This window comes from Microcebus murinus, chromosome 1 (assembly GCF_040939455.1).
Source record: "Microcebus murinus isolate Inina chromosome 1, M.murinus_Inina_mat1.0, whole genome shotgun sequence".
Taxonomy (NCBI): Eukaryota; Metazoa; Chordata; class Mammalia; order Primates; family Cheirogaleidae; genus Microcebus; species Microcebus murinus.
Genome location: NC_134104.1, coordinates 117,931,008 through 117,956,360, shown reverse-complemented (window position 1 = coordinate 117,956,360; position 25,353 = coordinate 117,931,008). Strand labels below are relative to the sequence as shown.

General features: G+C 39.2%; 1 protein-coding gene across 5 annotated transcripts; it reads left to right on the top strand.

Annotated features, from left to right (window-relative positions):
- The first annotated feature begins 2,410 nt into the window (after positions 1–2,410).
- Positions 2,411–24,707, top strand: FAIM (Fas apoptotic inhibitory molecule). Of its 5 annotated transcripts, XM_012749128.3 has the most exons (6): positions 2,641–2,683; positions 12,551–12,609; positions 14,283–14,415; positions 14,760–14,988; positions 20,074–20,123; positions 24,251–24,707. In XM_012749128.3, exons 2-6 carry the CDS (start codon positions 12,566–12,568, stop codon positions 24,398–24,400), a joined length of 606 nt encoding a protein of 201 aa, XP_012604582.1. In that variant the 5' UTR covers positions 2,641–2,683; positions 12,551–12,565; the 3' UTR covers positions 24,401–24,707. The 5 variants fall into 5 exon arrangements, with proteins under 5 accessions (XP_012604586.1, XP_075861284.1, XP_012604585.1 ...); XM_012749132.3 differs by lacking the exons at positions 2,641–2,683; positions 12,551–12,609 and adding an exon at positions 2,411–2,494; XM_076005169.1 differs by lacking the exon at positions 12,551–12,609 and having other exon boundaries at positions 2,526–2,660.
- Positions 24,708–25,353: the final 646 nt, after the last annotated feature.

The following is a 25,353-nucleotide window of genomic DNA, read 5'->3' as shown; positions in this document are numbered from 1 at the left end:
TAAAATGGAGTAAATATAACTGGGTGGCTGTGAGAACTAGTGGAAATGGCATATAAGACACATAGCAAGCACTTAGCAAATCATAGCTTACTGGTCTTGTAAAAGATGTTAAGTTTTATAAGAAAATATGATCCTTCTTTAAACAATATCTTGAGCTGCTCCCCAGATTTCCTGGTCCTAGTCCAACAACTGAGGATTGTTTCTCAGAATAACTAAGGACTAGGGAAAAGTAATCAGCTAGCCTTGTCCCTTCTCTGGGAATTTCCACTCTGGGGCCTTTTACCTGTCCCCCTTGATTCATTCTTTCAACAGTCATTTATTGCAAACTCTCTGTTCAAGACACTGCTGCAAAAGAAAATACAGAGATGAAAGTCTTTGTTTTCAGGGAGTTTTCAATACAGGGTAGCAAACAAGAAGTCAGCGCTTACTAAATAGAATCCCTGTAACATAATTTGTTTAAGAATCAGTCTTTATTACTTTGCAGACAAGTTAACCTAATGAATAGGTTGTTCCCTATTGTCTCTTAACTCCACCTTTCCCACATACTTGCTAGAGCACCTAGAAATGTCACCTACTCTACCAACCACAAAGGCAAACCAATCCTTATATTAACACCAAGCTGCAGGAAGAAATTACACAATGGGCCTCAGGTGTCCCTGTATCCCAATCTGAGTCTGTTTAAGCTGCAATAATAACAAAATACCTTAGACTGGGTAATTTAAAACAACAGAAATGGGCCGGTGGTGGCTCACGCTTGTAATCCTAGCACTCTGGGAGGCCGAGGTGGGCGGATTGCTCAAGGTCAGGAGTTCAAAACCAGCCTGAGCAAGACCCCCCCCCCCCCCCCCCCCGTCTCTACTATAAAAAAAAATAGAAAGAAATTAATTGGCCAACTAATATATATATATATTAGCCGGGCATGGTGGCTCATGCCTGCAGTCCCAGCTACTCGGGAGGCTGAGGCAGGAGGATCGCTTGAGCCCAGGAGTTTGAGGTTGCTGTGAGCTAGGCTGACGCCGAGGCACTCACTCTAGCCTAGGCAAGAAAGCGAGACTCTGTCTCAAAAAAAACCAAAAAAAAAACAACAAAAAAAAAACAGAAATGTACTGCTCACAGTTTTGGAGGCTGGGAAGTCCAAGATCAACAAGCCAGCAGATTCAGAGTCTGGTGAGAGCTTAGTCTCTGCTTCAGAGATGGTGCCTTCTTGGTGTATCCTCACATTGGCAGAAGGGTGAAACATGGCAAGCCTGTTTTATAAGAGCACTAATCCCATTCATGAGGACAAAACTCTCATGACCTAATCACCCCCTAAAGGCCCACCACTTAATACTGTTGCATTGGGGGTTAGGTTTCAACATATGAATTTGGGGGCCACACCAGGACTCAAACCATAGCAGCCCCCAAATCTGCTGGCCTTCAAAATCTCTTCAACATCCCTTCACATGTGTCTATTTTATTGCTAGGCCTACGCTAAACAGGGACCACTAACTGCCTTCCTCAGATGGCCCACTCAACAAATTTTCTCACTCTCTGCAGGTGGAAATCAATGCCACCTAAAACACTACCCAGGCCTGCTCTTCATTCATTCCTTCAACAAATTATTTATCAGAGCTACTGTGGGCCTACACTGTGCAGATGTGGGAAATAGAAGATTCAGAGCCAAGGCCCCTGCATTGGTAGATCTCAGTCTATAATTGCTACATATTGAGCAAAAACTACAGAAATAACCGCCCTGAAAGAAGCTAGGAAGAATTCCAGGTGCTGCAAGTCTTAACAGCCAGGATAGTTTTCCTTAAAAAATTTTATTTGAAGAACAATCACAACAATAAAATGGAAGTTAACTAAGGGAAGATGTGAGGAGGAGTGTCTAGGCAGAAGGAAGCGTATTTGCAGAGGCCTTGGGTGAGGAGCTTGCAGCTCTTAAGGATCTAAATGAAGCCAAGCAGACAGAGGCTGCTAGATCATACATGGGGCTTCATGCCCACCTAAAGGACTTTGGGTGTTTAACGGAGTAATGAGACTCCAAAAAAGATATTTTAAGGAGCGAATGCCAGGTTCAGGTTTCCCTTCCCCATGGTTCCAGGTACAGGGGCTGTTTTCGCCCACCAGGCTATCCCCAGCGTCCAGCCGGCACTCGGCTGGCTCTTACCAGCATTTGCCGGCGGGATGTTGGGTGCAGTGCGGGACTTGGGGATGTTCCGGTGGGGGCTGAGGAGGGCCCGTGCGGAGACCGCGAAGCCCTCGGCTGAGGCAGCGGGCGGGGGTTGGGCCTGTGGTGCGGAGAGCGGGTGGCCGCCTGCGCCAGGCGCCCCGGGGGACCCGCAGCGCGATAAACAGTCGGCGCGTCTGGTACTCGCGCCTGCAGCGCTTTCGGCTTCCGCACCGCTTGCGCCTGTTTCTTGGTGAAGGGAGCAAGGCCACGCGGTCTACGAAGCCGAGTCGGAACCAACCGGTTGCTAGGTGCGGCCGCCCCCAGAGCCTCCCGCGGCACCAGGTGAGACAGCAGCCTCCTGGGCGCCGGCCCCGGCCCCCCGCTCGGCACCCGGAAGCCCCTGCGCACGGCCCCCGGCGGCCCCGCGTCCTCGGCCCGCAGCTGCTCGGACGGCGGCCATCTCCCGGCGGCGGCGGGCAGCGTCTACGCAGTCGGTGAGATCCCGCCGGTGAGGCGCGGGGCCTTCGCGGGGTGAGTTCCGGACAGTCCCTGTCGGCCCCGCCGGTTATCCGAGGCCTAGGGGCGGTATTCCGCGCCCCGCCAACTGCGAGCAGGGGCGGAGGTGCCGCGAGGCAGGGGCGAGGGCGTCGCTGCCCGGCCAGGCCCTGCGACCGCCTGCACCGGCCTCTAGTCTGTTCACAAACTGTAATCTGTCGGAAACTTGGAACAGAATGGCACAAGGGAGAAAGCAAATCAGCCCTACCCCTGCTCTCCAAGACAAGCCAGGTTAACATTAAGATGTATTTCCTTCCAGTTCATTTTTCCCTGTAAGCGTGAGCAGAATTTGTTTTTGCAGAACCTGGATCATGAAATGCTGCAATTTGGCCTCTTTCTCTTAATAATACACCACGTGCATTTTATCCATGGCTTTAAATGTTTTTCTACGTCCTTTTTATTGGCTGCACTACACTATGCATTCCTGTGTGCCAGGTTGACTACCACATCCATCCCCAGCACCTGGCTTGGGCTTTGACTGGATTGTGATTTACTTAATGGAGTCACTCCCTGATGGTGAGCATACAGGTGGTTTACAGTTTTTAATTATTAAAAAGATAATTAGTTGAGCACATTTCCATCTGGTTTTTTTAATATGATTATTTGTTTAAAATGAATCTTTCATAAGGCTTATGGTATAGATTGTGAAATGGCCCTCTGAATAGTTATTTTTGTCCCTCCTGTAAGTAGTAGCATTTGGGAATACCTGGCTGAAGAAGCTTCCGACTGACTCTGCTGGAGGCCCAGTGTTTCACAAGAGGTCTGACATACAGACCTCTTGTGGTCTACACCTGCTGAACAAGTGACCTGCTTTATTGGCTGGTCTTACCTGGAGCTTTTGCAGAAAAGGGAACTTTGAGCAGCTTAGTTAATACTATTACTAATTTTTCAACTGACTTAGGTTGGATAAATCACTGCAGTCCCCATTGTGCTCTGAAATATGGGTGCAAGATTGCTAGGGAAGGGATTTTAAAAGATTATGCTGGTGGGTAAGTCATGAGATACTCAAAAAGCCTTCTTTCAAGACATGCTTTGAAGACATTGCTTTCAGTGCTTGACATCATCTACATCAGTGAAAATAAATGGAATTTGTTTTTCATTTACACTTAAAAATCTCCATGCAAAAATCGGGGGAAATTGTGGTTTTGTTTTGTTTTTTGTATTTGCCGTTTTCCAATTTGGTCACATAATCTTGAAAATTAAATATAAGCATCAGTTTAAAAACAACAAAAGATTAATTCCTTTCTCCCAAGTTTTAAACTAAAGACTTCATTTCTGCCTGTTTGGCAGGGCTAAGACCTTACCTGTGTGGGCCCATTCTGTCCTGTGCTGCTTCCCATTACAAGGACACTCCTCCCATTGTTGTGTTATAATCATCTTTTGGGCTCTCCAGACTCCCCTACTCTGAGCTTAGTGTCCAGTTCAATGCCTGACACCAATAACTATTGCTGTACTGGATGAATTTAGGAAATGACATGTGTTTATTAAATTGAATACATAACTTAGAGATCTATGTGACAGATATATCTCATTCAAATGAGTCAAGTAGAAGTTGGACACAGGGACATTTGTGATCATCTCTTGGTTACAGATGTAACTGATTTCCAAGAAACCCTACAGGCAGAGTACCTAGTTCTTTTTTTTTCTTTCTTTTTTCTTTTTTTTTTTTTGAGACAAGAGTCTCACTCTGTTGCCCAGGCTAGAGTGCCATGGCATCAGTCTAGCTCACAGCAACCTCAAACTCCTGGGCTCAAGCAATCCTTCTGCCTCCGCCTCCCGAGTAGCTGGGGTTACAGGCATGCGCCACCATGCCTGGCTAATTTTTTCTATCTATTTTTAGATGGCCAATTATTTTCTTTCTATTATTAGTAGAGACGGGGTCTTACTCTTGCTCAGGCTGGTTTTGAACTTCTGACCTTGCGCAATCTGCCCGCCTCGGCCTCCCATCTTTTTTCTTTTTTAAAACAACTTTATTGAGATATAACTCACCATATTGTTCATGCATTTACAGTGTACAATTCATTTTTTATAAACTACCTTATTTTTTCAGTTGTAAAATATATACAACATAAATTTGCCATATTAACCATTTTTAAGTGTACAGTTTAGTGGCAGTAATTCACAGTGTTGTGCAACCATCATCACTATGGATTTACAAAACTTTTTCGGCACCTTAAACCAGAAACGCCATAACCATCAATCAATAACTCTCTGCTATGGTTTGGATGCTTGTCCCCACCAAATCTCATGTTGAAATTTGTTCATGGGAGTGGCTTCCTCATGAATACCTTAGTGTCTTCCCTTGGAGGAGAGTGATGAGTGGGTTCTCACTCTTTTAGTTCGCAGGAGAGCTGGTTGCTGAAAAGAACGTTGTACCTCCCCCTTCTCTCACCATGTGATCTGTACATAGCTGGCTTCCCTTCACCTTCTGCCATGAGTGGAAGGAGCCTGAGACCCTCAACAGATACAGATGCCCAATCTTGAACTTCCCTAGACATCAGATAGTGAGCCAAATAAAGCTTTTTTCTTTATAAATTACCCAGCTTCAGATATTCCTTTATAGCAATACAAAACCAACTAACATTCTTTTGTCCCCTTGCCCCAGTCTTTGGTAACCTCTTATCTATTTTCTGTCTCTATGAATTTGGCTATTCTAGATATTTTATAGAAATGGAATCATATGATATCTGTTCTTTTTTGTCTGGCTTATTTCACTTAGCATAATGTTCTCAGAGTTTATCCATGTTATAACATATATCAGAATCTCATTCCTCTTTTTTGCTGAATAATATTCCACATTTTATTTATCCATTCTTATGTTGATGGATACTTGGGTTGTCTTCCCCTTTGGGCTATTGGAATAATGCTACAATGCTACAAGTGTCTGCTTAAGTCCCTGCTTTCAGTACATTTGAATACAGTATATATCTAGGGGTGGAATTGCCAGGTCTTAAAGTAATTCTACATTTAGGTTTTTGAGGAGCTGCTATATTTTCCATGGCAGCTACACCACTTTATATTCCCACAAGCAATGTGTAAGGGTTCCAGTTTCTCCACATCCTCCTTACGAACATTCATTATTTTCCATTTATTTGAGTATAGCCATTTAAGTAGGTGTGAAGTATCTCATTGTGGTTTCGATTTGTGTTTTTCTCGTGATTAATGTTGTTTAGCATCTTTTGGTGTGCTTATTGACCATTTGTAGACCATTTGTTCTTGGAGCAATGTCCATTCAAGTTTTTTGACCATTTTTAATTAGGTTGTTTGTGGTTCATGTTGTTGAGTTGTAGGAGTTCTTTATATATTCTGAATATGAAACCTTTATCATGTATATGATTTACAAATATTTTCTCATTCTAGAGGTTGTCTTTTCACTTTCTTGATAATGTCTTTTAATGCACAAAAGGTTTAAATTTTCATAAAACCCAAACTTCATAAAGTTCTTTTGTTGCTCTTCTTTTGGTGTCATATCTGAGAATCCATTGCTGAATCTGAGGTCATCAAGATTTACTCCTATATTTTCTTCTAAGAGTTTTGTGGTTTTAGCTCTTATATTTAGATCATTGTTCCATATTGAAATAACTTTTGTGTTAATATGTGGTGTGTGGTAAGGGTCCAACTTCATTCTCTTGCATATGGAAATCCAGTTTTCCCCATATTATCTGTTGAAGAGACTGTTCTTTCACCATTGAATAGAGTTGGCACCCTTGTCAAAAAACAATTTGCCATAGATGTATGGGTTTATTTCTGAACTCTTAGTTCTATCCCATTAGTCTATTTCTATCCTTTTACCAGTACCATATTGTTTTGATTACTGTAGCTTTGGTAGGTTTTGAAATTAGGAAGGACACATTGTTTTTATGTTCACTGAGCACTAATTGAAATGAATAAATTGTTTAAGGACAGAGGCATATTCTTTAAATTGTTGACAGCCCATAGTATAGTGTCTCTTGATAGTGGGCTCAAATAAATGCTTGTTGAATGGAAAATCTGAAGTCTGGACATTTATCATAAGAAAACTTTTGTTGTGAAGGTACATTTTCCCTTGAGAAAATACATAGAGCTTAACTGCTGCAAATCATACAAAACCACAGAGAATTTTGAAAACATGTGCAGATACTCTTTGACTTACAATGAGGTTTTGTCCCAATAAACCTGTCACAAATTGAAAATAATGTAAGCCAAAAATGTATTTAATACACATAACCTAATACATCATAGTTTAGCCTTGCCTACCTTAAACATGCTCAGAACACTTATCCCACAGTTGGGATAAATTATCTAACACAAAGCCTGTATTATAATAAAGTGTTTAATAGCTCATGTAATTTATTGAATCCTGTACTGAAAGTGAAAAACAATGGCTGTGGGGTACTTGAAATATGGTTGCTAGTGAACATGTATCTCTTTTGCAACACCTTAAAGTCGGAAATTTTAAGTTGAACCATTGTAAGTCAAACCACTGTAAGTTGGGGACGGTCTGTGTTTGACTTTGGAGTGCTTTCAGGACACTTAGTGGACATTTAACTGTTTGTTGGATGAATAGATGATGTTTGCTCAGGCTGCTATTACTTTATATAGACCATTCAGAGAAGTTCACCGGTTATGGAGGAAGTAAGTTAGCTTTATTTTGAGGATATTCTTAAAATGAAAAATCAGTAAATGGGCCAAAATATTGTAAAGTCTGTTCAAATAAATGTTGATTTCTGTGCTTTAGTGTCTGTTTAGATTGTAGAGTAAGTATTCTTATTCATATTCACTTTGTTTCCAACCTCTAGCTTAAATCTCAGTTTTATTTTGTTTCCCTAAAAAACTCACCAGTGGGCATATTTTTATGTGCATTAGGTGAACTAACTAGTGATTTTTAACTTTTTTCCCTGATATGAATAGCCAAAAAACCCCCACAAACAAAAAAGCAGATGCCAGTCTGTTGATCAGTTGCATTTATGGCTATTAAGAGTGTTTTCTGCATGTGCTCCCCTACTTCTGAGACAGGAAATCAATTTCAATTAAATTTTTTTCCTTTTAATGAGATGGAGTCTTGCTACATTGCCCAGACTGGTCTTGAATGCCAGTGCTCAAGTAGTCCTCCCTCCTCAGGCTCCTCAGTAGCTGGGTCTGCAGACTTGTGCCCCTGCACCTGGCTTCAATTTCCATTAAATTCTAAAGTGCTGAGACTGGAATGGAATATGTAAAGTAACAGAGGTCACAAGATTAATGAAATTTCTAGGATAAGAGACTAGCACAAAAGCAGGAGGCTGAGTTAATTTTGAGCAAAATCTTAAATATTAGATGGGATTTATTGATGGGGATCTTTGTGGTGGGATCATGTGGAAATTTTTCTTTACTCTATGTCATTATTGGGGCCCTCCCAGCCTTCTTAGAAAGTTGGACAGGGCCGGGCGCGGTGGCTCACGCCTGTAATCCTAGCACTCTGGGAGGCTGAGGCAGGCGGATTGCTTGAGGTCAGGAGTTCGAAACCAGCCTGAGCAAGAGCAAGACCCCATCTCTACTATAAATAGAAAGAAATTAATTGGCCAACTAATATATATAGAAAAAATTAGCCGGGCATGGTGGCGCATGCCTGTAGTCCCAGCTACTCGGGAGGCTGAGGCAGGAGGATCGCTTGAGCCCAGGAGTTTGAGGTTGCTGTGAGCTAGGCTAACGCCATGGCACTCACTCTAGCCTGGGCAACAGAGTGAGACTCTGTCTCAAAAAAAAAAACAACAATTTTTCATTCTCTAATAATTGATAGTATACACAATATTTAGGGGAGAATTACAAACAATGGCAAGACTAAGTGCTGAAGCAATGATCTGACAAATTTGAAGCAATCCGATTCTACTTATAAAACTGTATATATAAAAAAAAATTTTTTTTTTGAGACAGAGTCTCACTTTGTTGCCCAGGTTAAAGTGAGTGCCATGGCATCAGCCTAGCTCACAGCAACCTCAAACTCCTCTGCGCTCAAGCGATCCTCCTGCCTCAGCCTCCCTCCCGAGTAGCTGGGACTACAGGCATGCGCCACCATGCCCAGCTAATTTTTTCTATATATATTAGTTGACCAATTAATTTCTTTTTTTATTTATAGTAGAGACGGGGTCTCGCTCTTGCTCAGGCTGGTTTCTAACTCCTGACCTTGAGCAGTCTGCCCATCTCGGCCTCCCAGAGTGCTAGGATTACAGGCGTGAGTCACCACAGGGGCATATATATCAAAATTGATGCTGCTGCTTAAAAGAGAAATTCAAAACTCAATATAAAATTGTTAATCTCTTTGTTTTTATATAGACCTGCTTAAATAATACAAAATTATTAGTGCTGCTTTAATACAGAATTAGTATTTCAATTTTTCTTGTCTGTGCTATTATTTTAAGCAAAAAACCAAAAAAAATTTTATATTAATAATAATTATAAAATCTTTTCATAATTATTTGTGGAAACATTAGTAGTATATTTAGCTTATACAGGCTGCAATGCTTCAAATTTTGTATCATTTTCAAAGGCAGAGATTAACTAGAAAAGATGTTTTCTACACAAGGATTAAAATGAGCACTATCTTATGACAGCCATAACCAAAATATGAGAAAATCATACAATTTTCAGCACTGATAAAAGAAAAACCTAAAACAATGAGATCACCTAGTCTATCTGGCTTCTGTTCCTCATTGTGGAAAAATCAAGGTGAAAGACACCCTTCCAAATGCCATTCCCCACTGCCACTCCTGGGTTCTTACTGTCTTTTTTTTTTTTGAGACAGAGTCTCACTTTGTTGCCCAGGCTAGAGTGAGTGCCGTGGCGTCAGCCTAGCTCACAGCAACCTCAAACTCCTGGGCTCAAGCAATCCTGCTGCTTCAGCCTCCCGAGTAGCTGGGACTACAGGCATGCGCCACCATGCCTGGCTAATTTTTTCTATATATATTAGTTGGCCAATTAATTTCTTTCTATTTATAGTAGAGACGGGGTCTCGCTCTTGCTCAGGCTGGTTTTGAACTCCTGACCTCGAGCAATCCACCCGCCTCGGCCTCCCAGAGTGCTAGGATTACAGACGTGAGCCACCGCGCCGGTCGAAAAATTGCTATTTTTAGGTAGTCTATAAATGGTTGTTGAATTTATGAATGATTGTTGATCGTTTAGAGAAAAAATTTCTTAGCATGACCTTGATTTCTAACCTCCCTTCCAATTTGTTGTGTTGCCTTTTATACTTCTATATGAAAAAGTATTATAATTAAGGTGAAACCATGCCATAACTTAGTATGATTTAGTAATATTTGAAATTTATTATAATAGAAAACAGGGCAATTCTTTCAGATTTGAATGCTGCATTACTGAACTTTCTAGAGTCTCTGAAAGTTGCAGAGCAAAATTTGAATGATATCCCTAAATCCACTCTAACTTACAAAGGATGCCTTATCAAAGTTTATATTATGCTGTTTGGCTTATTATATTGCTATATTTTCTTTTTGTTTTCATGGTTGCAAGGTACCCAACAGTTTTGTAGATTTTTTTTAGAACATGAATTCTTTATTTATTTATTTATTTATTTTTTTTTTTTGAGACAGAGTCTCACTTTGTTGTCCAGGCTAGAGTGAGTGCCGTGGCGTCAGCCTAGCTCACAGCAACCTCAAACTCCTGGGCTCAAGCGATCCTACTGCCTCGGCCTCCCGAGTAGCTGGGACTACAGGCATGCGCCACCATGCCCGGCTAATTTTTTATATACATATCAGTTGGCCAATTAATTTCTTTCTATTTATAGTAGAGACGGGGTCTCGCTCTTGCTCAGGCTGGTTTTGAACTCCTGACCTTGAACAATCCGCCCGCCTCGGCCTCCCAGAGAGCTAGGATTACAGGCGTGAGCCACCGCGCCCGGCCTCTTTATTTATTTTTTTATTTGAGCATATTATGGGGGTATAAGTGTTAGGGTTACTTATATTGCCCATGCCCCCCTCCCTTCTCGAGTCTCAAGAGCTTCAAGCATGTCCATTCCCCAAACGTTGCACATCTTACTCATTGTGGTTGTACATACCCCTTCCTTCCTCCCCCCTAGAAGATTTTTAAGATTAGAAAAATTCACAAAATGTGTACAGTGCTAATAAAAAAAGGATTTATTGTAGATACAAACCTTTTCCTCGTTTTCATTCTAGAATTCTTAGCTTTTCTTGCCCATTGGATTGCTCTTATGGGTGCAGATCTCTTCTTTACCATATTTTTAACAATCTGTGGCTTCTGGCTGTTTCCAGCAATAGAGGGTTGGCAGTCTCCTCTTTTTAACAAGGAGAGAGCACCCTTAAGCATCTATAGCGATAAGGTACTTATTAAGGAGAGGGCTAACCCGAAGTAGATCTTGGGACCAAAAAGTAGTTGCATTTATGATAGTTTGGCAGGCGCTCAATTGTTAATCCCCAGTCATCAAATGTGGAGGGTTTCCTCTACATGTGAGTGTGTGTGTGATTTTAGTAAAACTTAATTAGCACTACAGCCCAGTTACTGTTTAGTTCATTGCAGAGTACCAGGCTCTGATTCTGGCTTGGACCCTGCTAGTGACCTAAGCAAATCAGCATATCCTTGGCTGCTTTCTGCAAACTCACGGTTCTTTGAAGTTATCTAAAACAAACACAAGATTTAAAATTATATTCTACCAGCTGTGTGTGATGGCTCACACCTGTAATCCTAGCCCTCTGGGAGGCAGAGGAGGGTGGATTGCTCGATGTCAGGAGTTCGAAACCAGTCTGAGGGAGACCCTGTCTCTGCTAAAAATAGAAAGAAACTAATTGACCAACTAAATATATATACACAAAAAATTAGCCGGGCATGGTGGCGCATGCCTGTAGTCTCAACTACTCAGGAGGCTGAGGCAGGAGGATCACTTGAGCCCAGGAGATTGAGGTTGCTGTGAGCTAGGCTGACTCCACGGCACTCACTGTAGCCCAGGCAACAAAGTGAGACTTCTGTCTCAAAAAAAAAAAAAAAAAAAAAAATTATATTCTACCCTAATGTAGCCTTATAAAATTTAATATAAAGATTGCACTTCAAATTAGTTACTACCCTGTAACATTTGATGTTCCCAGAAGATGCCATGATGTTTATCTTGGAGTTTTATGTATTCCCTGACCCACTGCCTCATACCCTTGGGGCTGGTTATGCTTCCATTTGAGAAGCTCGGGACCCAGAGGATCTATTTGGTCTCTTGCAGCTATCATATGCTATAATATTTTAAATAAACTAGAGTTTATTCTTTAGTTTTAAGAAGTTATACTTTTAAGAAATTTTAAGGCTGGGCATGGTGGCTCACACCTGTAATCCTAGCACTCTGGGAGGCTGAGGTGGGCGGTTTGCTCAAGGTCAGGGGTTCGAAACCAGCCTCAGCAAGAGGGAGACCCCAACTCTACTAAAAATAGAAAGAAATTAATTGGTCAACTAAAAATATATAGAAAAAATTAGCCAGGCATGGTGGCGCACGCCTGTAGTCCCAGGTACTTGGGAGGCGGAGGCAGAAGGATCACTTGAGCCCAGGAGTTTGAGGTTGCTTTGAGCTAGGCTGATGCCAAGGCACTCTAGCTCAGGCAACAGAGTGAGACTCTGTCTCAAAAAAAAAAAAGAAAGACAATTTAAATCTATAACAGGGAAAAATATGATTGACTGATTTGCATGATTTAACTTCTTTCGCTAAAAATTAAAGATTGCAATTCTATTGTATGTAAAAGCTGTTTCATCAGAAACTACATGCAATTTAAGAAATGCATTGCAAAGTTAGAAAAATCCCTTGTAGATGTCATCTTTGTTGCTTTCAATCTTTCTTTGCTGCAATTCTGCTTTCTTCTTTCCTGGCTGCTAATTGGATTAAAGACTCTTTTGCCAACCATGGCATCTGGAGATGACAGTCCTATCTTTGAAGATGATGAAAGGTAAATGTCTTGCATTGCAATAAAACTAGTCTTCGAAATATTCAAGATTATTGTGATTATTTAGAAGAATTATTTATCCAAGCTACTGTGTTAAGAACACATTTTGTAAAATTGCAGAATGCATGGTTCTACCTTTTTATGATTTAGAGTAAGTATAGTAAATACCTGGCATGGAATGGAAGTGGCCACCAGTAACATGCCATTCTTTTCTATAGAACCTTGATGCAAGGTCTCCTCTCAGCACAGAGGTCTTGGCAACCACTTCAAAATGATATAAAATCCATTTACCATCTCTAGTTTGCAGCATACAAAGGTGATAAGAGTGAACAAAGAGGAAGATGTAGTTAAGACAACAGGCTTTATAGCCAGAGTCCTAGCTTTAAATCCTACCTCTGCCACTTAATGTCATTGTCACCTTAGGCAAACCCTTAGCCTTTCTGAGCCTCATCTGTAAAATAAGGATACTAATAGTACTCATCTCCTGGTGATTCTGAGTTAATATATTTAAAGCTCTTATAACAGTGACTGGCACACAGTAAGTACTTAATAGCTATTAGCTGTGATCATTATTACTGTAATAAATGTTAACTTTTCTCAAAGCTAAAAAGATATATCAATATCAAAATATTATATATATTATATACAGTATATGTCTTTCACATAGGATATATACTTTATAAAAATATTAATATCAAAAATATATGTTTAAATCATGCCAGAGATTTTTTTTTTTTTTGAGACAGAGTCTCACTCTATTGCCCTGGCTATAGTGCCGTGGCATCAGCCTAGCTCACAGCAACCTCAAACTCCTAGGCTCAAGCAATCCTCCTGCCTCAGCCTCCTGAGCAGCTGGGACTACAGGCATGTGCCACCCTGCCTGGCTAATTTTTTTTATTCTTGGTAGAGAAGGGGTCTCGCTTTTGCTCAGGCTGGTCTGGAACTCCTGAGCTCAAACAGTCCACCCCCCTCGGCCTCCCAGAGTGCTAGGATTACAGGTGTGAGCCACTGCACCCAGTCCCATGCCAGAGATTTGTGACAAACCAGAATCGTTAATTTTTTAAATAAGATTTCCAGTAGTAATGCCAAGAATTACTGTTTTTCATAATATTTTTAAATTATTTTTCTTCCTGTTATTGGGCATTTCTTCCACAACTGCTTTTTTCTCAGTCTTAATATAATAAATTAGAACCCATTTTTATTAAAACAAATGCCTAGTCATTAGTTTAAGTTTGGAAGATCTGAAGAATTCTTATTTTGGAGTGATTAGACCTGAAAAAGAAAAAATTAAATCCTTCACTTTTAAAACACTGTAATTTTAATACTATAGGAGAAGAGTAGAGACTTTTTACTGACCTTTCCATGTACTGTACTGCAGCCTAGCCAAGAATACTATCCAGGACAAACTAAAGGATTCTTAATCCTATTAATATCAAGGTTACTTTTTTTAGAATTAATCGGACTATATACCCATATATAGTAGTTGTATCTTAAAAGAAGAGTGAATAAGAGGGAGAAAATGTTACATGTACTGTGAGTAGGATTTCTTAGGTAATATCACTTTAATATTTTGAAATTTTAGAAGTTTCAATCTGATATTTTCATCCTGGAAGGATTAATTGGTTATTTTATTACTATTTTTTCTCCATTTTAATTGCTTTATTTTATTCCTTTAGCCCTCCTTACAGCCTGGAAAAAATGACAGATCTCGTAGCCGTTTGGGATGTTGCTTTAAGTGACGGTGTCCACAAGATTGAATTTGAACATGGAACCACATCAGGCAAACGAGTAGTATATGTGGATGGGAAGGTAGGAAAAAAAATATGTTACTTATAAAATATGGTATACAGAGAAACTTGATTTTGTTAATGTAGCTTCTTCATATGTAAATCCAAGGCTTTTTTTCTTATAGTGGTTATCTTTATGTTTTTGTACAAAGCAATAATACTAATAATACTTATAGAATTCATAGACTATCACATCTGCTATTTAAACTTAAAATGCCTTTATTTTATAAAACCTTGTCATCATGAACAAATAAAATTGCATCTAAATAGCACTACCTTTGTTCACTTTAATTACATTATTTCTAAAATTAAAAGTTAATTTTCTTCCATTTGTGTGTTTTTAAACTTTTATATTTTGTAACTTAGGAAGAGATAAGAAAAGAATGGATGTTCAAGTTAGTGGGCAAAGAAACCTTCTGCGTTGGAGCTGCAAAGACAAAAGCAACCATAAATATAGATGCTGTCAGTGGTTTTGCTTATGAATATACTCTGGAAATTAATGGGAAAAGTCTCAAGAAGTATATGGAGAACAGATCAAAAACCACCAATACTTGGGTATTACACTTGAATGGTGAGGACTTTAGAGTTGTTTTGGGTAAGTTAGTGCTGTTTTTGCAGAATTTATTGTTTTGTGTTTTTTTTTTATGATAGCTGTTTACTTAGTTCCTCTAACTATCCAGACTTTTATGGAACTTTGAAAAGGAGAAGGAGTGTAAGTGTAGGTGTATTTCTAATGTGCTCAGTGGGATTGAAGTATTCATTTAACCCGCCATTTTATATATGATATCTTAGAACAGGTTTTATAGTGATGTATTTGAAGATTATAAACTTAGGTTAAAAAAAGGGTAACATTGATATAGATATTTGTTATTATTTGGCATTTCCCTTTATAAGTATATTTTAAAGACAGGTAGAAATTTAGGCTTCATCAGAGAGTACATTTTCTGTAGGTAGTAATAGGTATAGGACTGCATCAGATGAAGATGGTCAAAGTACAGATAAAATAGATTTTTTTTAAAGTAACTTTTTCTCTCTTCTGGTTACTTCTAGTATTTCCTGCATCTCATATCACTAAGCTAAGACTGTTTAGGTCATCTCATTAATTCATTGATTCATTTCTTTAGATAATATTTATAGGATAAATATTATATAACATTTAATAAATATTGATTTTAGTATTTAATATTAAATCATTATAATATAGAAAACAAAGTATATTAAAACCTTAATATTTTAAATATTAATATTTAATATTACACAATAATAAATGAACAAAATGTTGGTTAACATACCAAGCATTAAGCATTCATAGATGAAGAGACCTTGTCCATGCCTTTAAAGAGTCCACAGTCTAGTTGGATGCTAGCAAATACCTTTTTTTAAGAATGAAAAATATTTATCAAGTAATAAATGCACATAGGTTAAAAAAAAGAAACCAAAAACTCCTGAGTAGCTTATTTATTGAAGAAATTGAATTGATTTGTCTTGAAGAGTTTCCTATGGTCTAGATTTTGCTGATTGCATGCCTCTGATGTTCCTCTGTCTTCTATATTTCCTGTAAATTGATAGTTGAGTCTGAAGAATCAGTCAAATTTAGGTTTAATTTTTTTTGGCAAGACCACCTTATAGTTTACTGTATCAGGAAACACATGATGCTTATTTGTTACACTTTTTTTTTTTTTTTTTTTTTTGAGACAGAGTCTCACTTTGTTGCCCAGGCTAGAGTGAATGCCGTGGCGTCAGCCTAGCTCACAGCAACCTCAATCTCCTGGGCTCAAGCAATCCTTCTGCCTCAGCCTCCCAAGTAGCTGGGACTACACGCATGTGCCACCATGCCTGGCTAATTTTTTCTATAGATATTAGTTGGCTAATTAATTTCTTTCTATTTATAGTAGAGACAGGGTCTCGTTCTTGCTCAGGCTGGTTTTGAACTCCTGACCTTGAGCAATCCACCCACCTCGGCCTCCCAGATTACAGGTGTGAGCCACCGCGCCCGGCCTGTTATACTTTTTTTGATGTTGGCAACCATTATTCCTCAGTGCCTAGATCTATTAATTCATTAGTGGTTGACAAGTAGTGATATTCTGATTCTATCATTCCTTGTTTGTTAGCTAAAATGCTTCTATAAATAGAAACTTCTGTTGTCAGACTACAGTTGCTGCAAAAAAAAAAAAGAATAATAAGAAGAAAAGAAACTTCTGGCTGGACATGGACACAACGGTTCACACCTGTAATCCTAGCACTCTTGGAGGCTAGGGTGGGAGAATCGCTTCACGTCAGGAGTCGGACACCAGCTTGAGCAAGAGCAAGACCCCATCTCTTCAAAAAAATATTAATAGAAAAATTAGGTTGGCGTGGTGGTGTGTGTCTGGAGTCCCAGCTACTAGAAAGGCTGAGGCAGGAGGATCACTGAAGTCCAGGAATTTGAGGTTGAGTGATCTCTGATGACACAGCTGCATTCTAGCCAGGGTGACAGAGCAAGACTCTGTCTCAAAAAAAAAAAAGAAAGAAAGAAACTTCCTGTCATCTACTATTTGGTTACACAGTGGTACATTTTGTATAGGAAATGCAGAATAACTGCTAATTTTTCATTTCATTCACCAGCTTTCAAAATATTGAATTGTTTCCTTTTCTTCCTCTAAAGGTAATCATTTAGTGTTTTTTTAAATTATTATTAACGCATGGATTTAAAGAATTTGATGTGTTTCAATACAATGCATTTATTCTTATTGGTGCTCAAATTGTCTCATTTTTGATTAGTGAGGGGCTTTTTAGATTGGCTCCTGAGTCCTTTTGACACACCCTCCATAGACTTTGGTGGCTTCCCTGCTATTTGGTATAACAGGATGTTCCAGGCTCATTTGGAACATTTTCTGCTCAGACCTGGAATCATAATTTCTCTAAGAAGCCCTGGTTTCTCTTAGAGATAAATGGTATTTCAAGAGCATCATCTGGACATGCACTTAGAATGCTCATTTATTATTTCGAAGATTTCAATGGACAGGGTGAAAAAATTATACACACAAATGCATAGATAGATAGGTAAAGGGAGAAAGAGAATTTTTTTTAGATAAAATATCTTATGCATTTATACTGATAATTGTAATTCAAGTTGAGGAATGTAAGGTTTTTACTTAACCTTATGTAACAGCCATCTATATTATGTGACAAGTTTCAAATAACATTATATAGCTTTGTGAATTTTATATTGAGAATTCAGAACCAAATCAGAAAAAGCTTTTAATAACAAAACATCATGATTTACTGAGGCCATATTATATGCCAGATACTATACTAGGCACTTTGCATAAATTATTCCTAACCCTTATAACAGCATGTAAGAAAAGACTGTCATCTTCATTTACCTCTGAGGAAATGAAGGCTCAGAATGGTGGTAACTTGCCAGAGGGTACTGCTAGTAAATAGTGAAGCTTGCATCTAACATGTTTTTTCACCACCCAAAAAATGTGAGGCATATGAGGGGACTAAAGCTAGAGTTGATTAGCTTTCTTAGGTCTGATAGTCACCACACCACTGAACGCTATGGGAGGAAAATAAAGACAGCTGGAGGAAAGATAATATGATGAACTTCATGTTGGGAGGAAGTTCTCTTTCTGTTCTGAAAACTTTCACTTCTTTGAAAGTGTGTATAGAACATACCTGCTCAGAACTCACCTGTGGGGTTCTTGGCTACTAGTCATGTGGGCTGAGGGAATCTGTAGGCAGGGAGAGGAGATGCTCCAGGATGAACATGCTGCAGGACCTCCCAAGAGTCATTGAATCTACTTCTGAATCGTAATAGATTTGACATTTTATCAGATAGATATGTTCTTTAATTAACAATTTCTAATCTATTGCTGTTAGAGGCAATGCTGAATTACTAGCTTCATTCACATGCCTGTCAAAATACAGTGTACATATTGTTTTAGTACAAATTCCTAGAAGTGGGAAAGTAGTATTTCTGATTCAAAGAATAATTGCATTTGTCATTGTAATAGATTTCTGCCCGGCTGGTCTCCATGGTACTTTTACCATTTTGTATTCCCACTAGCTATTTCCCCCCAAGTTCACCAGCAAAGCATATTGCCAGACTTTTGGATATTTTGACATTCTGCTAGATGAAGATGGCATTTCAGGGTTGCTTTTATCTGCCTTTTTCAAAATTGAGTGAGATTGAGCACCTTAAATTTGAGGTCCTTTGGTATTTCTTTTCTGATGATGCCAGTTCACATCGATTGCCCCCATTTTCTTTTGAGTTTTTGGTCTTTTTCTCTTTGATTTCTGGGAGTCTTTTTATTAATAAGATTAGTCTTTTGTGCTATGAGTTTCAAATATTTGTTTCCCAGTTTGTCACTTATTGTATGACTTTGCCTAAGTGTGTACGTGGTTTTTTTCAATCATGCAGAAGTTTTTTTTTTTTTTTTTACTATTACTTAGTCAAATGTAATCCATTTTTCTTTTATGGCTTCTGGATTAGCAGTGTTCTTCAGAGGCGGGCCAATAAGCTATTATAGAATATGCACATGTGCAGTAAGTGTACTAAATAAAATGCCCATTTTCACCACCATGGTGGTTTATCTTAGCACTGTGTGCTCTGTTCACATGTTGAGACAAGCTGGGTTTCCCTGCAGCTGAGACTGTAGATGCTTCCCACTCAGGCTGCCACTGGAGTGACCGACCCCCACCCATATCTCCTGGGCCTCTCTGCCTTTCTCTTCTTTCCCTCTAGCCCATCTAAAGGCTTTTCTCCACTCTCTAAGTGAGGCTCCCATCTCAAAGCGTAGGGAGAAATGAATCCACTTTAGAGCATGCTTCTGGAGCAATGGCCTGCCAGAGTCAGACCCCTGACTGGCACCTCAGACCTGACCCCAGGACTCAGCATGCACACACAAGTCGTATTTCTTTCTCTTCTTTACAATACCCAAAGCTCATCTTCTGGCTTCTTGATGAGTGCAGGCTTCTCTCCTGCTATTCCCCAGGACACTGACATTCATAAGGGGCTCTGGGGACTCACCCACCCTGAGGTGAGCTATGGCAAGTAAACTGATGCATAAATGTGTTGTGGCAGCGCTTAGTATCATATTGTTCGATATTGTTCCGTCCACCAGTTATACTTATTTTTTTCCATATGATCAAATAATTTTTCTCAAATGTGAAACCATTATAAAAAGGAATAGATGTTATCATGCTACCCACTAAGAAACTGAAGGCTAAATTTCTAAATCTGACATACTGTATAGCCTGTATAAACCCTATGGCAGCTTTTTTGGTGGATTGTGCCATCATCCAGTTGGATCAGTGTGGGAGGCAGAGTGAATCATCTGGTCACTTATATTAAAGGACATTTTTGTGTGGGAAGGTCCCTCCTCACATTCATTTATATGCATCCTGCTTTAAAGATTGTCCTTCAGTATTTATTTTGCTTAACAGGACTTTATCAATTTGTATTGGGACCATAAAACATCTTATAAGATTGTTTTGTTTCATTGTGGTTTGTGAACAAAAATAAATACAGTTGCATCAAATTTTAGGAGAGTTTCAAAGCCAAGCAAGAAAAAGTATTGAGTTTTGGCATATTGATGGAGTTTCGGAAACCCAGAAACTTTTCTTAAAATAATAGACATGTAAAGTACTTTTAAGTGATAGAATTATAACTTTTAAATTTTTGTTACTTTTACAGAAAAAGACACTATGGATGTATGGTGCAATGGTAAAAAAATGGAGACAGCAGTAAGTTGACCTTTTGATTACTCTCAGTGCCATGGGTATAAGTTACCATTGAAATGCTGCATTTCCTAATTACAGAGATTTTATAATTAACCAAGGTCTGCTTCATAAAAACAAAAAATAGATTAAGTACTCCTGACTCCAAATTCCGAAAACCTTTCCCAGACAGTGCGTAGAGCAGTGAGAGTTTGGAGACAGCATATGTTCTGAGCCGGCACCAACCTCACACTCTACCTTTCCTCTCCTGGACCACGCTCTATCCTAGAAAGAGTCCCCACATTGAAAAATTCTTCCCCAGCTGGGCACCTGTAGTCCTGGTTGCTCAGGCAACTGAGGACAGAGGATTCCTTGAGTTCAGGAGTTCAAGACTAGCCTGGGCAACATAGCAAGTTCTCTTCTCTTGAGGAAAGGAAAAAAATTCTTCCCCCAAAGGATGTCATCCTCATGTGTTTATCCATGCTGAGTGGTGCTTTATATACTGCTGCTTCCTCAACTTGCATGCACAGAAATCACCTTGGATATTCTAACATTTCCCTAAGTGCTGCCAATGCTGCTGGTCCACAGATCACACTTTGAGTAGGAATGCTTTATTCTGTACATGCAAAGCAGACAACACTTTCTTTTTTTTTTTTTTCTTTTCTGAGACAGAGTCTTGCTCTGTCATCCTAGGTAGAGTGCAGTGTTGTTACCATAGCTCACCGCAACCTCAAACTCCTGTGCTCAAGTCATCTTCCTGCCTCAGCCTCCCACTACAGGCACATGCCACCATGCCCAGTTAAAGTTTTCTATTTTTAGTACAGACAGGGTCTTGCACTTGCCGAGGCTGGTCTGGTCTCAAACTCCTGAGCTCAAGTGATCCTCCTGCCTTGGCCTCCCAGAGTGCTAGGATTACAGGTGTTAGACACTGGGCTCGGCCTAGATAACATTTTTCTAAAAGCAAGATTTAAAAAAAAAAATAGTACATGGCCAGGCACAGTGGCTCAGGCCTGTAATCCTTGCACTCTGGGAGGCCGAGGCAGGAAGGTCAAGACCAGCCTGAGCAAGAGCGAGACCCTGTCTCTACTAAATATAGAAAAAATTAGCATGGCTAGGTGGCATGCGCCTGTATTCGCAGCTGCTTGGGAGGCTGTGGCAGCCTAGACCAGCAGTGCCAAGGCAGGAAAAAAGAGGTTACCCGACTAACTGTGGGCAGGAACATTGAAATCCTCATCTAGACTCCAGTACGTTCGGCTTGTTATCAGGTGCTTGTGTTGCTGTGGATGGGATGACTATAGGAAGGAATTTCAAGCTGGAATTCAGTAGTAGTCAGCACAGGGGAGCGTGAGTCTAGGAGCTGAAATCACTAGGTGCACATTCTCATGTGTCTTGGGACCTGCTGGCCAAACAGGAAGTACTCGACCTGGTATCCATCTTTCATGCTGGCTCAGATGCGAACACCAGGGCTAGAGATAATGAGAAGCTGTCTTCTCTCATCACATTTGAGCTTGGTGCATGTTGTAGTTGCTGCCATTGTGTCATTTTTTTAATTATTATTGGTGTAGGACAATAAGGAGAGTTGTTTGGAGAAAAGGAGGTCTGGGATGAATTTATTCACTGACCTCCTAGAACCTTCTTGGTGTTATAACTATTTCTGAGGAGGTGGCAAAGCCAGAACTCAAAGGTTACAAGATTAATGCTTTGCTGTTTCTTAGTCCTGGGAAATTTAACCTGGGTTCACTCAAAATTGATCCTCAGTGCTTGAGCTATTCTCTGGGTTAAATGTACTGATACAGACTTCATTTTTGCAGAGAGGCTTAGAGAGATCTCTTCAGTATTTTATGGCTTCCTTTGGAAAAGCTTCAATTATCATTAATATGGGTCAGGTACCTACTATGTGCCTGACACCACACCTGCTGGTCTTTCCTATTCTTTCCTACCCTGGAATTCTCTAGATGGAGAGTTAGCACTTTTGAATTACATTTCCTCCTGCCCTCAAGGGTGTGCATGTAAAGAGAATGTCATTTTATAGTATTAAGAATGCGGATGTAAATAAGTAAATGAGGTGAAAATAGATGTTGGTACTTTGAGACAGGAGTCTGCCAACCTCCTCATTTGCTGGCAAATTAATAAACTTACTTTCCTTCTCCTCAAAAAAAAAAAAAGGTAATGGACATCCACAGTGTCTTTTTTTTAGTAATTGACAGGAAACCACAAGTGTTTGGAAAATACCTCTTTATAACCCAAGTGCCTCCTTGTTGTAACTACAGCCCAGGGCAATTTGGGCAGCTCTGTCTCTGGGCAGCCTTCCCCAATACTGTACACACCTGCAACAAACTGGTCTTGCTGCCTGTGAGTTACAGCTGATTTTCTCCTTTTTCTTTTACTCTCAGAGCATCGTGACCAAAATTATGTATTTGTCCAATTGCCAAGAAGCTGCTTAGAGGGATTGTATTACCTAACCCTTGTCCTGATCTCCAAAGTCTTTTTTCAAGGCTCAGTATAAAAAGGGTGAAAAGAACACACCATATTCAGGGACATGCTTGTGGTAGTATTCAGCACACCTCCGATAGAGACACTCCTCAGAGCTAGGAAAGAGCTGCTCTCCCTGATGCATCCTGTACTTTCTTTGGTTAGATGTTAACTATGGGACTGTGGTCTGTCTGCCTGCTTTGGCTGCCAAGTTTTAAGTGTGATTGTGGTTTCTTTGCTTTCTAGCATAATTCATTTTTATCCTCTAAGCCTCTTCCTTCCTTCCCTCTACTATTTGGCTCTTAACTTTTTATTCTAGATCAGTGCTGTTCAGTAGAAATAGAATATGAGCCCAAGCAGCACAATTCACAATTGCTATGATGTGGAAGCAACCCAAGTGCCCATCAACACCCGAGTGGATTAATAAAATGCGGTATTTATATACCATGGAGTTCTACTCAGCCACAAAAAACAATGGTGATCTAGCACCTCTTGTATTATCCTGGATAGAGCTGGAACCCATTCTACTAAGTGAAGTATCCCAAGAATGGAAAAACAAGCACCACATGTACTCACCATCAAATTGGTATTAACTGATCAACATTTATGTGCACACACAGTAGTAACATTCATCAGGTGTCTGGCAGGTGGAAAGGGGAGGAAGGGATGGGTATATCCACACCTAATAGGTGTGGTGCGCATCGTTTGGGGGATGGACACACTTGAAGCTCTGACTCGGTTGGGGCAAAGGCAATATATGTAACCTAAACATTTGTACCCCTGTAATATGCTGAAATAAAAAATAAATATAATAACAAATATATAATATGAGCCTCATATGTAACTTCTCTGGTAACCACATTTAAAAATTTTTAAGGTGAAGTAAATTTTAATAGTATATTTAATTTAAATCAGTATATCACAAATAATATCATTTAACATGTAATCAATATAAAAAGTTATTTTAGTGAGTTATTTTACATTTTTTGTTTCATACTAAGTCTTCCAAATCCAGTATATATTTTACACTTAAACAGCATATGTCATTTCAGATGAGTTACATTAAGCACTCAATAGCCACATGTGGCCAGTGGCTACCATTCTGGACAGAGCAGGTCTAGATTTAATGGTGTTCGGTTTTAGGATATCTGTGTATTTTATTGTAAACCACCTTATATCCTGAGGAATCATATTTTCAGAGTGGTTAAGAACACTCTATTCCTTACTGAATGGGGCCTTCAGCAAATTCTCTGTTCCTCAATTTCCTCATCTATAAAATGAGGATAATAATAGTACTTCTATCAGGTTACTGTGTGAAGATGCAATTAAATAATGCACATAAACTGTTCTTGGTATATTGTAAATAACTAATAAAGGTTTGTCATGTTTATTTTTATTTTTGAAAACATAGTGTATGTTATGTTACACCACATAGCCATGAGGTGTATGTTTTTTCCCCTGAAACTTGAGATCCTTAAGGATTGTAGGGGTTATAAAAAAGAAACTTTCAGTTCATAACAGAGATGTAAAAACAGCTAAATATAAGTCTTAGACTTTTTTGCAAAGCTTAACATTTAATTAATATGTTATTTCATTATACTTCCAGTTCTTATAGATGGTCTTAATGCTATAGACAAAGAGAAATGTTTCTAGAACACTAATTTCTTCTTTTGTTGGTCCAGGGTGAATTTGTAGATGACGGGACTGAAACTCACTTCAGTATCGGGAGCCATGAGTGTTATATAAAGGCTGTCAGTAGTGGGAAGAGGAAAGAAGGGATTATTCATACTCTCATTGTGGATGACAGAGAAATCCCGGAGATTCTTCAATGACTTCATGTTAATGAATTTTAATCTTGGGAAGTAAAGATCGTAACTTTTTAATTACTGTGGTAATTAAATGTGTTCGGTATGTACTTATCAGTACATTTAGTCTACAATGTTTTTGTTTTTTAGTTACTTAAAACTGTAACATTCCAAGGGTCAGGAAAAAAAACAAATTATGTACAACTGTAAAATTACAGTTTATTTTGTAAATAATGTAAAATGTTTTAAAACCAAATGGAAAATGAGATATGGACCAAAATCACTAACATTTTCCAACAGTAAATTTTACTATAATAAACACTGTAAAATGAAATTGGTGCTTCTTGATTTGTGTTTCTAAAAATGAATAAGTCTTCATATATCTTTAACCTATGCAGATATGTTGTCTCTGTTTAGCTTAAAGCAGTTGGCACATAATGATGGCACATAATTCGTTTAACTGAAGAAAAATAGAAACATTTTCTATTTGGAAACATATAAAGGAAATGTCAAATAGTGTCACAAGAATTTTTCTTAAAATGTGTTTCTGAATATGTAGTTGTTTTGTTTAACACAGGGAGGACAAAAAACAAGAGGAAAAGAAGCAAACTTGTTTACACCAGATTGTATCAGGTGCATCCTTAGTGCTTAAATAGTCACAGTTGAATACCCATGTCTGAAAGTAGCACCAGTGTCAGTGCTTTTGTGACGGAATCAGGCCCATCCAGGCATGCTCACAAAGACCAGCCAAGTCAGTACATTAAGTCCTTGAGTATTGTTTGTACTCTTCTTCTTTGAAAGTCTTTCAAGGTAGGATATAGTTTAATAGTATAGCCTTGAATATGGGCTGTTTATATTCATTATCACATGCTGATCCTCCGTGTGAGGGGTAATTCTCCATTTTCTAGACTTGCTCTCCGCAATATGGTCACCATTAGTCACATGGCTATTTAATTAAAACTAAATACAATTAAAAATTC